The 14,435-nt window shown below is 36.2% G+C and overlaps 2 protein-coding genes across 4 annotated transcripts; one reads left to right on the top strand and one right to left on the bottom strand.

Annotated features, from left to right (window-relative positions):
• Positions 1–76: 76 nt before the first annotated feature.
• LOC124310158 (uncharacterized) lies at positions 77–3,217 on the bottom strand. Of its 3 annotated transcripts, none has more exons than XM_046773877.1 (5): positions 2,376–3,217; positions 2,243–2,290; positions 2,018–2,155; positions 1,640–1,856; positions 77–1,487 (listed from the first exon to the last, which is right to left on the bottom strand). In XM_046773877.1, exons 1-5 carry the CDS (start codon positions 2,483–2,485, stop codon positions 765–767), a joined length of 1,236 nt encoding a protein of 411 aa, XP_046629833.1. In that variant the 5' UTR covers positions 2,486–3,217; the 3' UTR covers positions 77–764. The 3 variants fall into 3 exon arrangements, with proteins under 3 accessions (XP_046629833.1, XP_046629834.1, XP_046629835.1); XM_046773878.1 differs by having other exon boundaries at positions 77–1,484; XM_046773879.1 differs by having other exon boundaries at positions 2,018–2,172; positions 2,376–2,465.
• Positions 3,218–9,195: 5,978 nt separating this feature from the next.
• Positions 9,196–14,308, top strand: LOC124296710 (outer mitochondrial transmembrane helix translocase). Its single transcript, XM_046747000.1, has 6 exons — positions 9,196–9,527; positions 10,431–10,667; positions 11,697–11,898; positions 12,017–12,213; positions 12,300–12,475; positions 12,784–14,308. The coding sequence occupies exons 1-6, from the start codon at positions 9,375–9,377 to the stop codon at positions 12,944–12,946; spliced, it is 1,128 nt and encodes a 375-aa protein (XP_046602956.1). The 5' UTR covers positions 9,196–9,374; the 3' UTR covers positions 12,947–14,308.
• The last annotated feature ends 127 nt before the right edge of the window (positions 14,309–14,435 follow it).

The raw sequence follows: 14,435 nt of genomic DNA, 5'->3' as shown, positions 1-14,435 counted from the left end.
CAGAGATGAACTAAGTGGTATTTGTGTACTAAAATTCTCACAGAAAGTCACATATCAGTGATATTTTCATTTTTCATTATGGGGCACAAATATATGGATTTTGTTATATTAGCTTTACATATCTACATTCCCGCTTTTTGCTTAAAATTGTTTATGTGTATTTTCTCTGCGATTAACGATAATTTCAAGATTGGATTGCGACATGAAATGTTTTACAATATTAGTTGATGTTACTACGTATCCTTTCACCATCAAATTGTTGTCAGTGAAAATGAATATAATGACGAATTGTCATTAAAAAAAGTACCACCATATATATGTGCCAAAGGCACAATTTTGTCATTATAGGTTTATTTCGATGTTTCGTGTATAAGTAATTTTTAATAGTTAATTCAAACTTGTTTGATAGATGTTAGAATCGAGTCATTCATAGAGTAGTACTCGAGGAATTTTAAGGCAATGCACATTTTTTATTGTAGTGACGGATGTTAATACATGATTTATCAACCAAAACTGATTAATGCTCTTATTTTATTAGTTTTTCACATCATCTAACGTCAGAAAGACATATTGTTACACTACTTAGCGTTATCTATCATTTGATAGAGTTAAATTTCCAGTTTAAAATTAATTTTCGACCTACACAGGGGAAAACATACTTTTGGCAATAAAATAACTGATACAGATATATACATATGAAGTTTCATGTTTCTTGAAGCTAAAGAGAGAGTCAATGATAATGAGATTGTAAAAGTCAACTGATTTTATTTCTTATTTTTCTTAGGCAGCTTAGTTGCTTTAACTCGTTTAAAGTTTCCCTGAATTCGTTTAACTTTGAGCGACTTATACCTGACGTTTTCACTGAATTTCTCGGATTTTACATGTGTCTTATCACTCTTGAAATTCATTGAGATCTCTTGACTCATACCTAGAATTTTAGATTTTCTTTCACATGAAGAATCATTGTGCATTTCACACACTTGATCAACTGGTGATCCACATAACCTTGCATCAGGGTCCAGGGACATGTATTCATCTAGCTGTGAACTACCACCTTTCAAATTTGAAAGGTCCATCCTTTTATTCTCGTGTATATCGACATACCTAGTTTTCAGTTTATTTTTTATACAAACAACATCATTCATTGCAAAATCTATATCTCTGCCTATGCTTATATAATTACTGTCTGAACTTTCTGTAACAATATCAGATGTATTTGAACTTTCAGGTACAAATACCCTCTGTTTCTGTGAATCTCTGTACTTATATACATCAGTTGACAGAGTAAACGGTTTATCAGAATGTGCAGTGTGTTTATGGTGAGAATTTTCAACATTCATAATATTTTCATCTATGAATGAATTGCTATCAATGGGTTTTTGGAACTCCAATTTGAGCGGTCGATTCCTGGGGAAGTTTGTTGCCAATTCAAATACTTTTTTGTACAAAAGATGGAAATGATGATATTCTGACTGGGCTACCATCTTCTGAAAATAAAACTTTACTCAGAAAAGTTATAAAATCATGAGCAGGTCAAGAATATCACGAAAGTTATATTAACATTCTATAAATGTGAATTATTCATAATTTATGAACAGTAATAAGGAAGTATGATTGAAATTTACCAGAAATTATGTACCTTTAAAGCAATAGCAGCACAAGCAAATCCAATTGTTTCTAGCATCACACTTTTCAGAAAAGGGACAAGAATTACTGGGATAATTTTCAAGTCTGCCATGGTAACAATGTGCTTTATGAGAAGCATTGGCTCGACATTAGATTCCAGTACTACACAACATGCATCATCTCTTTCCAATAATCGTGTAACTTCGTTAACACCGATGACGATGCTGTTGCTACGGTAACAGATGTAATTACTTACTACAGTAATTTAAGAGTTTAGATATTTTTTTGTAATTTTGTAAGTGTGCAATATTTGCTTTACATGCTAAAAGCTAAACAATGTATTTTCAGAAGTTTCCTCAAAGATTAGGTTCAGGCAATCAGTAAGGCTTACAGCATATTCTGATCTGGTAGAGGTGTGTCCAGTTTTCTTCGTGCTTCCTCCATGGCTGCTTGTCTTTCCGCCTTTTTCATCCTGCCCAAATGTGACCATGGTAGATTGAGCGGTGGTCGTCTGATGGCTGGCATGGTTCTGTCACAAAGTTGATACTAAGTGACTATTTATGAGTTTGATAATTTTTAAAACTTCTAAATCGATAGGTACGATAATTAGACTCACGTTTTCAGCAAAGTTTTTAAATCCCCAATGTCGGTTCTTAGAATTGGCCTGTTAGAATGAATAAGTCTCATTTACTTACAGGTTATAATACAAATACAGCATGATTCTAATTTCAATAATTTTTTCTATTTACCAACAAAATTCGTAAGGTTGGGCCAAGACATTTCTCAACCCTTTAACCGGAGCTTTCTTTCCGGATAATGCTTTTTTTTGTTGCTTCTTTGATAAGACCGGCGTAGTCATTATGCAAGTTGAAGAAATCTTGCACGTGTAGTACAAACAGAACTTGAAAATACGGAGGTAAAGTTTACACGTGGTTCACACCATATTTACACAGCACAGTTAGCAGCCCAAGAAATTCATTGCTGGTTACCCATCTATTCTTAAGGGGGTGCCGTAGTCGATTTCGACGTTGTGCGTATTGTGAACGTGAAATAGGGCTTAACAGCTCCGTTCTATATCCGATTCTGAACAAAAACACTCCAATGCATTTTCCTTTGACGCATGAAATCTACGAATTTACTATTGCGATTTTGTAGAATCCGTGCCATTTCTTTAAGCAATTTTAATAGCAAATTCGTATAATTTCCGCCATTTCTTTATTTTTGCATCAAATGAAATAGTGTTGCAGTGTTTTCCTTCAGAATTGTGTATAGAATGGGGCCGTGAAGCCCTTTTTCGCGTTAGAGATACATGGACTTTGACATTTGGGGAAATATATACGACACATCCGATCGGCTAGGGTAAGCCATTGACTTATAAAGATAGACTGAGCGCTCTTATGAGCCGCTTGAAGCAAACATTTAAAGGACAGAAATATGCTGGGAGTACTCCTTTCTCTCTCTGACGATATTTGTGGCGGAGATCGAGGCGGTAGAGGAGAATGAGGCGAAATTATGCGCCTATATCTATAGCTGTTCCACTTCCACTGCTCCGTTGTCTCCCACCATGACGCCGATTAAAAAGAGAGAGTAGTACTCCGATATATCTCTGTCCTTTACATGTAATTGTCAGTGCCTCTTATAGCGTTTTCCACTGGTTGCACTGAGTGCGGACTGGCTCGAACAGGGGGCACTCGTTTCATGCATGTGTCGCCCGGCATCGGGGCAAACCTTCTGAGTGAAACACGCCGTAAAACGTATAAAGGCAGACTAGATCATAATTTATCCTAAATTACAAATAATGTGACGTTACTTGACCGACTGCGCGACTGTCAGTTTTTTCAAGCAAGTGATAAAGAAGCCAATTGAACAAACGCAACGGTAATTTTTTGTTTGTAAATAAATGTCACAAATGTTAGGCACGAGCATACAAGAGCAAAAAAAAATTGACAATTCTACTGAAAAGATAAAAATTAATAAGTAGTAAGTCAAGTTGTCCCAATCTCCTGAAATATACCTAGTAGTTAACCTCTAAAAGCTGAAAAAATGTGTATCCATACTTCGATATCGGACATGCTGTGGATTACTCCTATGAAATTTAAAATTTTGGGAATCTCTCCTCTATTTTTCGACTCCAGCAAGTCATCATCACTGCTAGACGAAGATGAAATTAGATCTAATAAAAGAGTTGCTGTCACAGCATCTACTTAGACTCTTTCACGATCGGCAGCCATAAATGCAATGCTTTGACACCGACTCCCGATTTCACGGCAATATTTTGCGCACTCAGCGCTAAGTTCACACACCCGAGCTGCCAGTGGAACACGCTGGAAATACAAATCTGCCACTAGTGCGCTCTCAGTTCACACTTAGTGCAACCAGTGGAAAACACTTTTATAGGAGCGCTCAGTCTATCTTTATGAGTCTCTATAGCGTAAGCGCGATTGGATTGTGAATGAGTAAGCAACGGCGTAAACGTCCCGTGAACGGATTTGTATCGGTTCGCTAAAGGACAGAACATAATAATTCTCTCGCCTTCTCTGTCGCTCTACTTGTGGAGTGGGGGCAACGGGAGGGGATGAGCAGCAAGGCAAGCGCGTGCAGCTACCCCCACTCCATGGGAAGAGCGACAGAGAGGGTGGGAGAATTATTATGTTCCGTCCTTCAGATAACTATTTTAAATCTCTTCTGAGCGTCGTGCGACATCACTTGTTACCGAGCAATCAGAGTGAGAGCTCTCAGTAACACTTCGATATTCAGATCGCGTTGTTCAGGTTGTCCCGTTGTTCGATCAGTGTATTTCCACCGTACTCATCTGTGAATAATACACGAGGAGCAACGTATAGCCTAAAGAAAAACCAAGTTACTGGAATAAACACATCCTACGAACGTTGAAGGTGAATTTCGTCCGAGTTTTCATTGTTTGTGTAACTTCGTATTTCAGTGATACCTATTTTTGCCTCTGTGCGTCGAGTGTCGATTTTTTTTTTTGCTTGATTTTCGGCAAATGCGCAGTTGCATTGTTATCAAGTTTATTCAGTCGGTTCAAACAGACAGCTACAGCACAAAAAGTGGGTGTAGAATCGAGTATTATTGTGGTGCGGATTTTTGAATTATAAGAGATTAGTGAAGATCTGAAGTAGGTAAAAAGTGCGTCGCTTCAACCTGAGATGCTACAAGAACTACTACATGTAAGAGTGTGAAGTAGCCCAGATTTGAGGTAACAATACTTATTTTAATTACTGATTAACAATTCACGGTGGTACGTATAAAGCCGAACTTTTGTTCTTGCATAAAATGCAATGCATAAATATGAAACTAGACAACAGTAATAATTAATTTGAAAACTGAAAAGCCAATTTGCTAAATTAATTCAAGTGTTCTGTTTTGTTTTTCACAGATTTAAGCAGAGACTTCCGAGTAACTTTTTCATTTCTCGGCAACGTTGGTGAGTTTGCATGTGTTAGGTTACGGGTATTTCCCTGGGATTCCTCTGTCACGTGGCGTGGCGGTAACAATTGTTACACGAATCTTCGATTTCTTAGCTGCATGGATAGGTTCATTCGCGATCGCAACGTGCTTGACTTTGTCGAATAATTTTTATTTCGCAATTTATTTTACCGTAACTTACATAAAGTAGAAATTTTGCACGTTGCTAAAAGTGGAATGAGCATCGCGACAGGTAACCATCGCTTACTCGACACTCGCGAGATCGAATTGGGTTTCCTAACTGATGTAATAATCTACGTTTGAATTTACAGATGATGTCGTTTAAGTGGTGGGTTCACCTGAGGTTTAAACGAATTCAATTATTCACATTATTGTTAAATCGATGAAATTCCAAATTCTGGCATAACGTAACGTAATCAAATTGCATCTTATATTATATATCATTTTCAATCTTTTAACAGCCAACAAGTATTGATCAAGTGCTGGCTTAGTTCGCTTAGAAAAATGCTAATTGGCATACAGGATGTTTTCAATCAAATTTACAAAAGGTTAATGTACCGATAGTCCGCCGACATTTACTAAAATCATACATACAATACGAGGGTTGGCGGGATACAACCGCGATACTGTATTCTGAGTAGGCAGACTATGATACAGAAACATTTTGCTCCTAACAGGTAAACAACGAAAATGTAAGTCAGTGACCACGGCGCAAATGATGAAGAATGATGTGTGTTGGAAAAAATGGAGAATCGTTTAGATCGAATATAGGTAACCGGGTAGGTAGGTGGGCGTTTTGGGACCCGTCGCGGGGTTTATGCATGTGTGTGTGGGAGTCTCTCTTTTCCGTTGGGTGGTTCCCAGGCGAGGTTAGGAAGGTCGCGATGAGCCGTGATGTTACTAACTTTTGTAATCCACAGCGTCAAACGATCACAGAAAATTTTTTCCCAAAAGACTCCGTATTCGAGTCTCTCGACCATCTGCAAGCATTTGATATTAACGAGATTGAATTTACCATTTCTTATCACTCTTCAACCATTTTCCAATCGTAATTCAATTCAATTATTTAGTCATTACCGATCAGTATTCCATTCAATTGATCTATGTGATCGTCTGAATGGGCAAAACGCATCTCTGGACCATCTATCGCGTTCCGTGGTACGCTAGATGGGGAGAGATGCTGAGCTCGAAGACTTCGAGTCAAAGAGGACCGCCGACCGTCACGCCACACAATAATGCATGCCCTCCTCCAACCTCCCTCCCAATTTCGATTAGTAATCTGAGAAAAACAATCTGCATAGCAATGTATCTAATTCAAAAAGATGCAGATGTGGATTGGGTTTCTACAGAATTTTTGGGGCCAGTCCCAGGTAATATAAATTTTTTGACAGTTTAATGAGAAGAAAATTGAACCCAGCCTTTCGCGCGTAAATTAATAACTGGAATCGGACACGGTTTCTTACGTGTTGATTTTGCAAACAGTGTATAACAAGTTCCAGATAATACAAATTTTTTGACAGTTTATCTGTCACGCCTTATTGCGCATAATCACGAGAACTGGACGCAGCCTTTTGCGTGTAAATTAATAACGGGAATCGGATACGTTTTTTACGCGTCGATGTTGCAAACAGTGTATAAAAAAGTTACGCTCTCTCGATGTGCTGATCTTTCAGCTCTTCGGTCAATTTTGTTACGAATAATAAAGTTTTCAAGTTCCATGCCGCCTTTTGCGCGTGGACTTGATACTTTTCATTTATGAGAGAAAGCGCAGTATTTGAATGGCGGCGCTCAACGCGCTGGTACAAAAATCTCGGTAGTGTACAGTGATAGTGGAGAATGTCGGCGTAAGTATTTATGAAATATATCTGAAATGTACAGAAACACTCGTTTAACTGATAGTATTATTTTTTGTTTCAGGGCAACAAAACCAATTTTTTAACAAATGCACTAAAAACTATGGAATGTTCAGTCGAAAAAGATATTCACTTTAATAACTCAAAGCACAAAGAAATGTCTATTCAAAAAATTTAGAATATTTTGTATTAATCAATACAATAAATAATCGACGTAAAGGATATTAAAGCTAATACCATGTTGGACTCGACCCTTTTTTTTGTTAATGTATAGACTTGTGTGATTGTGCTAACCATACCTTCGTCTGTTTCAGGTAATAAAACATTTGCTTATTTCAGATAATCATTGATTTGTCTAATCCAGTTAATGGAACCTTTATCTGTTTCAGTTAATAAAACTTTCTGTCTTTTCCACTAATCAAACCTTTTGTCTTTTTCAGCTAATCAAACTTTTTGTCTGTTTCAGTTGATCAAACCATTTATCTGTTTCAGCTAATTGAATACTCTGTCCATTTAAGCTGAAGCAATTTTTTGACCGTTTCAGCTAATCAAACCTTTTATCTGTTTCATTTACTCAAATCTCTTATCCGTTTCATCTAATTAAACCTTTTACCTGTTTCAGCTATCGAAACTGTTTATCTGTTTCAGCTATCAAACTTTCTGTTTCATTCAACTAACGAAACCTTTTGACTGTTTCAGCTAATCAATCCTCTTGCCTGTTTCAATTAGTTAATTTTTCTCTTTTTCGTTACTTATATTTTTTACCTATCTAAGCTAAATAAATGTTTGTCTGTATCGACATATGTCAGTAATTGTATTTTCATCTGTTCCAGGTAACTGAGTTTTATTGAATATACTAAAAAGTTGACGTTTTATTTTTTAGGCTTAGGTCTGGTTCAGGTCTGGTTCAGGGTCAGTCATCTTGTTTTCACCGATACATAGACTTAGCGATGTAGTTCAGAATCATCATGATCACAAAGTGTGGTAAAATTTATGCAGCTGTAGTTTCTTTTAATGGTCTTTTAGTCTTTTATTGCGATTGTTTTATTGTCAGAGTTTTTATTCTCGAGTCACTCATAGGTCTTGTTCGGTTTGTTTTCACTGTACAATTATACAGCTCTGTCGTATTTTGGTGGTTGTGCTTATTCTACTCCGATTTGTTTCCAATTCAAAGATTTCTGCATCATCTTCCGATAGGCAAATGACAACGTCTTATAGCGATTCATGTTTTAGATCTTGGTTTAGTTGTTGAATGTTTTGCGTATTCATCAGGTTCTCCATTTTAGTGATTATCTCATACCTCATAAGGAAAAAACCCCATGCGCGAACATTCGAAGTCAATAGCCGGTCACCTGTAAGATAAAAACAACCATCTTTCATCCATTATTAAAGCAGTCATCTTTCATCGATGATAAATAGTCAGCAGGTTAATTGGACTGAAAAATTTCGAATTGCGAATATACGCGAGAGCAAATTGATTGGGAAAAACAATTTACCAGAATTAACATGTGAAAAAAAGTCATCTGTAATTTTTTTCGAAGAACGTAAGATCGATTTTGCAAGTATTCTCCATGGGGTAGGCCTACTGGGGATACCACATTAAAAAAAAACGCACCGCGTGCTCTACCGCTCGCTATGGTGTGGAAACGAGCATAAGTGAATTTGTCACTCGTCAAATACTAATATATTGTAGTTTTTCAAATGACAATTTTAGTCTTGCATAAATTTAACTCATTGTTAATAAAACTCATGCTTCGATAATGTGTAACGCATGTGGAATCGTAATACTTTCGGATTTTTATTCTTTATTCAGAGTGAATTCCATGTAAATACCTTCTTCTTTTCGATAATTTTCGTTACTTAATTAAAGTCAATAAGGTGCACATACCTTTGGCAATTTAGAGTTTGGCAATTCCAACATCTTTCTCCCCAATTGACCTTTCGCAGTCGACACAGGAAAATCGTTGAATTGTAAAATTCGAAAGTTTTACTCGTTACTTATTGTGAACATCTCGACTTCTTGAAGAAGTTCGTGCAATGTCATTTGGCAATCCGGTGCAGTGTTCCCAGTATTTTTTTCTTGAATTTTTTGTATGACAAGAATTCATAAATTCAAATTTAACCGCGCCTTTTGTGCGCGAGCTTGATGTTTCGTGTCAGAGGGCGCCACTAAATGGAAACCACGAAAAACGCGAGCATGAACAGCGACTCCGGCTTCCTATATGTTTCTTCTTTACCTTTGCTTTACCCAAGGTCTATAAGGTTCCTTCTCACACCGTGTTCATAGCATAGATAGATTTGCCTTAGTCTGCCATCTGCGCTGCGTTACACGGCTCACAGTTCACACGATTTGGTTAAATGTTTTAGGTTACATTCATCGAGTGCGGAATTGCATGCGTCACGTTACTAATATTTTTTGATAATATTTCAAAACTAGAACTAATTACAATGAATATGGCTGATGGAGCATTTAGTCGAAGTGAAATTGTGGGGCTCGTAGTGAGATTATCGGTCGTTACGGCTATCACCTACATCAGCATCAGATGTTTGATGAACCAACTCGATCCAACAACCAAATCAAAGAAGAAGGCGAAAAAGAAGGTTGATTATGCGTCAATTACGTCGTAATCAAATTAGGCTTCTATAATTTTTGCATCGAGAAACTTCCCATTACCATATTATATTCCAATCGTGCTCAATACCGATGGTCACATCGCGCTGTAAATTTTTTTGCCGAACCACGAGGATAAGAAGCAAGAGCAATTTCAAATCCTTCTGTAGAATTGTATTTCATTCAAAAGCAATAGCGTCTCGAGAGAGATGGATATTTTATGGCAAATTCATTAGAATTTATGGCTGATTCTTTTCTAATTCATTTTGCTCTAATGGCGTCAGCTAGTAATAAGAGGGGTTATTCCCCCATTTCATTGGGATGGTCATACTACCCAAGCAACTTCAACTCCAGAACCTAATAACAATCTTCCCATTTTTCGGCTCGATATGTAATTATTGTCTTAAAACTAGATTAATTGACATTTCTCTAAACATGATATTCCACGTCCAATCTTGATATCGCAATTTTTGTTGTAATGCAGACAACAAACGAGAGTTTATGATAATTTCGACTCAAGAAAATTTATGCATGTCTTCAAGTAGAATTCCTAGTGTATAGTTTCTAGCAATTGTCTGAAAAACATTGAAAATAAACAGTTAGAGTGCTATCTCTGAAAATTTCGTATCCGGATAGCATGAGATTTTATTTATATTCTAATTCCATTTGTCAACACACATGAATTAAATTTTACACTTGAAAGAAACCGAATGGTTGTGTAAACCATTCCATTCCATGGCTGAAGAGCCCAAATTAAATACTCCTATGACGAACAGGAAAAAGTCGAACAATTTGATTTGTTAGATGTCTCAGAATATTTATAAGAGTTGCAATTTATGATCAAGATTATCCTTTCGATTCTGCAATACATCTGTAATAAGTGTGCTTTTCAGGCTCAGGAACATCTACGTAGATTGGGAATGACAGAAAATGTTTCTTTAGCTATCGATCAACTAACAGATTATGAGATGATGATTGCTAGTCACCTGGTGGATCCCAACGATATTACGATATCCTGGGAAGATATAGCAGGACTAGAAAATGTGATCCAGGAACTCAGAGAAACTGTTATACTGCCAATACAGCGAAAAGACCTTTTTGCTGATTCACAACTGACCCAAGCACCGAAGGTTTGCATAATAAATGAAAATACTCCCGAGTGCCCTGGTCGTAACATGCATAGAAAAAGAACTAGAACTAGTCACTTATATTTTATCTCTCATCGGGCACACATAGATGCTTTACAGAGCAAGCCTACAAAAAATTATTGTATACAATATTATCCTATGTAAAGTCATACTGATAGAAGCAAATCTATAAAAAATACAACTGCACAGGTAAACTTCATATGGGTGGACTATTTTGAAAAAAAATGTAGCATAGGGTTTATATAAAGAGCATCTGCAAATTGTATCTATCCAAGACATACAGGAGTAGGAGGATACCAAACGATTGTATCTATACAATTCCTGGTGTTGCTTTATATAAATATGATGCTGCAACATTTTGTTTTGTAAGTAGTGTTCTCTTATAGATGCGCTCTGCAAGGATATGATTTTGTGTAGGATAATATGTTGTTGGATAAATTTGTGTTGAGTAACATTGTGTACATCATTTTCTGTACGATAATCTTGAATGAATATAATGTTGTGCAGGATGATTTTTGATTACAAGGATTTTTCTGTAGGACAATTTTGTATAGAATAATTTGGTGTAAAATCGATGTGTGTAGCATCGTACATATTCCTTTCATTAGATTGTTACTGATCCTTAAAACTGTTCAACAATGTGTTATTCAGGTTATTCCAATATTCAACCAACCTAAATGTTGTTTGATACTTGCAGTTTAACGAGACGTGGAAACTTGTAACGTTGATGTAAAAAACATTTCTAAAACGATGCTATTGATCAATTTTCGAATCAATTTTTTAAATTTATAGTTGCAAAACTAGAATGTTTTGTTTTAGTTCAGCTTTTATGGTCAACTGTTTACTGCATTTGTGACAATTCTAAACTTGCAAAACCGTAATTTTTTTTGACACCTTGTTACATTGACTTTACTAACTTGGACCTAATATTTGAACTGACCTCATATAATAATGGTGCAGTTGTTGGGTATCACAGATTGCAAATATTCAACATGTATTTTTAACTTGAAGGGTGTGCTGCTACATGGTCCACCTGGGTGTGGAAAAACTCTGATTGCAAAGGCAACTGCTAAAGAAGCTGGAACACGATTCATAAATTTAGATGTGAGCATTTTGACTGACAAGTGGTATGGAGAAAGTCAAAAGTTGGCTTCTGCTGTTTTTACATTGGCTGTAAAACTTCAGCCATGCATCATCTTCATTGATGAAATTGGTACGTGTCTTCAATAAAAAAATCAATACAATTTATGTGTGTACGTATGTGTAGTTGTTTCACAATCAATTGCGATATCGCTTCCAACTGTGACTAATAAATAACATGCTCTGTGAAGACTCATTCCTTCGAATGCGCAACACACATGATCACGAAGCTACAGCAATGATGAAAGCACAGTTTATGTCACTATGGGATGGACTTATCACAGACCCAACATGTACCGTGATTATTATGGGAGCTACAAATAGACCACAAGATCTCGACAAGGCTATTCTGAGGCGTATGCCTGCGACGTTTCACATTAGCATGCCTGTAAGTTTAGTCCTCGTTCTAACTTTCACTTTTTTCATTTGTGATGAGTATGACTAATGAGCCTGTATTGAATTGCCATTTTCAAGAATGTTGCACAACGGGCCCAAGTCCTAAAATTGATTCTCGAGAAGGAACCAATGGCGGAAGAGGTTGATATAGCCAGTTTGAGCATAATGACCGATGGCTTTTCTGGTTCAGACTTACGAGAGCTCTGCCGAAACGCATCTGTCTATCGTGTCAGAGACTTCGTTCGTCATCATGCGTAAGTACAAATTTTTTCATTGGCTAAAAAGTGGTAACTTTCAGTGATAACATGTGGTATCGGACTTTTGGTAAAAAGCGAAGTCTTTTATCCCAAAATAAAGGATCAAAGATTATCTAATAATTGAACCATGTATGTATGTAAAATAATTTTAACCTGGTACTACATACGGTTCGTATTATCTAAAGTATTTCAAGGTAACTTTATGTTTTACGTAAATCAATATGCTTGTATAAGTATAAGCTTATATAAAAGTATTGAAAAGTGAAAATAAACCTGCTATATGTTGTGGTGTATTTCTGATTCAGACCCGCAGCCAATGCATCTGCTGGTACGAGTACGGATGATGAAGAATATCATGACGCTCTGCGCCCCATTACAATGGAAGATCTTGTGATTTCCGTGCATAAAATGAGGGACTCCAAAGTGCATACGGGGACTCTTAATGCTGTTAAACTTGATTTAGATTAGGATGAATCGTTTTTTCTTCTTAAATTCAACTACTCAAGTGTCTAGTATACTCTGATTCACCCAGTACTTCTTTTCCATTTGTTTCCCTGAATACATCATGGATTAGGACTCTACACTTTATATTTCCTGTTCCAGGTGACAGCTTAGCGTATATGTAGAATAGGTTTGTATAGTAAATATCAAAGGGATATTCCTGTAAACATTGTGATATACGAAAGCTTTTTAGTTGTTGCATTTTCAACTTTCAAATACGTGAAAATTAGGATTACCACAGAGCAACTGTTTATGTTTGATTTTTGAAACAGATAGTATTTTCTGTTTTCAATTTTAAGTTCGTTTCTTCGGTGTAAACATTGACAAATAGAAAAGTTATACAAACACAAATTTTTTACTCAGATTGTGATTCTTCTAGCTGCCATTATGGGGTCATAAACCTTTATTGTTATGCGAGGCACACCTCTTGATTATCAGGATGTGCCAAATTTTAGCGCAGCTTTATGACAAAAGATGAATATGATGGATTGAGACATGGCGGAAAAGTAAAAAATGAATAATGAACAAATTGTTGTACAGTGAGTTTGATGAAAGTGTGGGAACGAATGTATCCGAAAAACTACACGGTTGAATTCCTTTCAAGATCATCGTTATCAATAGTTTACACTAAAAATATTGAGCTGAATGTCGACTCTGAATCAAAGTGGTTCTCTGATTCTTAGATTTTATTTTTTCACGTATTTTTGTTTGATCTATTTGTAATATGCGGTATATTCGGATAGCCGCGCGGAATAGTCAAACTCGAGGTTTTACTCGTGAAATCCCGTATCAAAAACCTCGACGGATATTCAAAATATTGCGATATTATGTTTTCAAACTGAGGACAATTCAAAAATATCTTGTTTGCTTGAGAAATCTATTGGTAAATGATTGAATATTTAAATTCGGAATATTGAAATCCACAATAATATAGGAATATCCTTCTGAATTTTCCTTATTTCATGTTTTACAGAAGTATTCAAGCATTCTTTTAATGACTGTTTGGAGGTATTTTTAAGTCATTTTCGTTACACATACATACCGCAAGAATTTTTTGAGTTTACCCAATTGTGCCACTAATGGTGACTCCACAAGTTTTGTTAACAGCTGTGAGTGTTAAAGCACCTTCTTCGGAGATTCCCTCTGCACATGTATAATTGTTAGCAGGAACCTAACAAGAAAAATCGGCACATTTTTTGAATTTTAGTTATTACTTGTAAATTGCAGATCTGACAGTGAAAAACACTGATTCCCATCTGAGAATACGTATAAACGAATGAAGGGCAATTTGTTTTTAATAAAGAATAGTATCCCTAGAGAAAAAAATTATATGTGCTGGAATCCTCACATTATTCTACCTTTTATGAAAAGTTGTATCTAAATTTTTCAGGTATTATTGGCTTCAAATCGATTCTTTCGTTGTCAGATTTATTACTTAGAGTCAACTTTCTCCTTC

The sequence above is a fragment of the Neodiprion virginianus genome, chromosome 1, assembly GCF_021901495.1.
Source record: "Neodiprion virginianus isolate iyNeoVirg1 chromosome 1, iyNeoVirg1.1, whole genome shotgun sequence".
Lineage (NCBI taxonomy): Eukaryota > Metazoa > Arthropoda > Insecta > Hymenoptera > Diprionidae > Neodiprion > Neodiprion virginianus.
The sequence above is the reverse complement of the archived record's forward strand: the minus strand, read 5'-3'. Positions and strand labels throughout refer to the sequence as shown.

Coding starts and splice junctions, on each gene's coding strand:
- LOC124296710 (XM_046747000.1), top strand. CDS start 9,375: ATGAATATGGCTGATGGAGCATTTAGTCGAAGTGAAATTGTGGGGCTC. Junction 9,528..10,430: donor AGAAGAAGGCGAAAAAGAAG/GTTGATTATGCG, acceptor TGTGCTTTTCAG/GCTCAGGAACATCTACGTAG. Junction 11,899..12,016: donor CATCTTCATTGATGAAATTG/GTACGTGTCTTC, acceptor TGCTCTGTGAAG/ACTCATTCCTTCGAATGCGC.
- LOC124310158 (XM_046773877.1), bottom strand. CDS start 2,485: ATGACTACGCCGGTCTTATCAAAGAAGCAACAAAAAAAAGCATTATCC. Junction 2,291..2,375: donor CAACCTTACGAATTTTGTTG/GTAAATAGAAAA, acceptor TCATTCTAACAG/GCCAATTCTAAGAACCGACA. Junction 1,857..2,017: donor CTACCAGATCAGAATATGCT/GTAAGCCTTACT, acceptor CTGTTACCGTAG/CAACAGCATCGTCATCGGTG.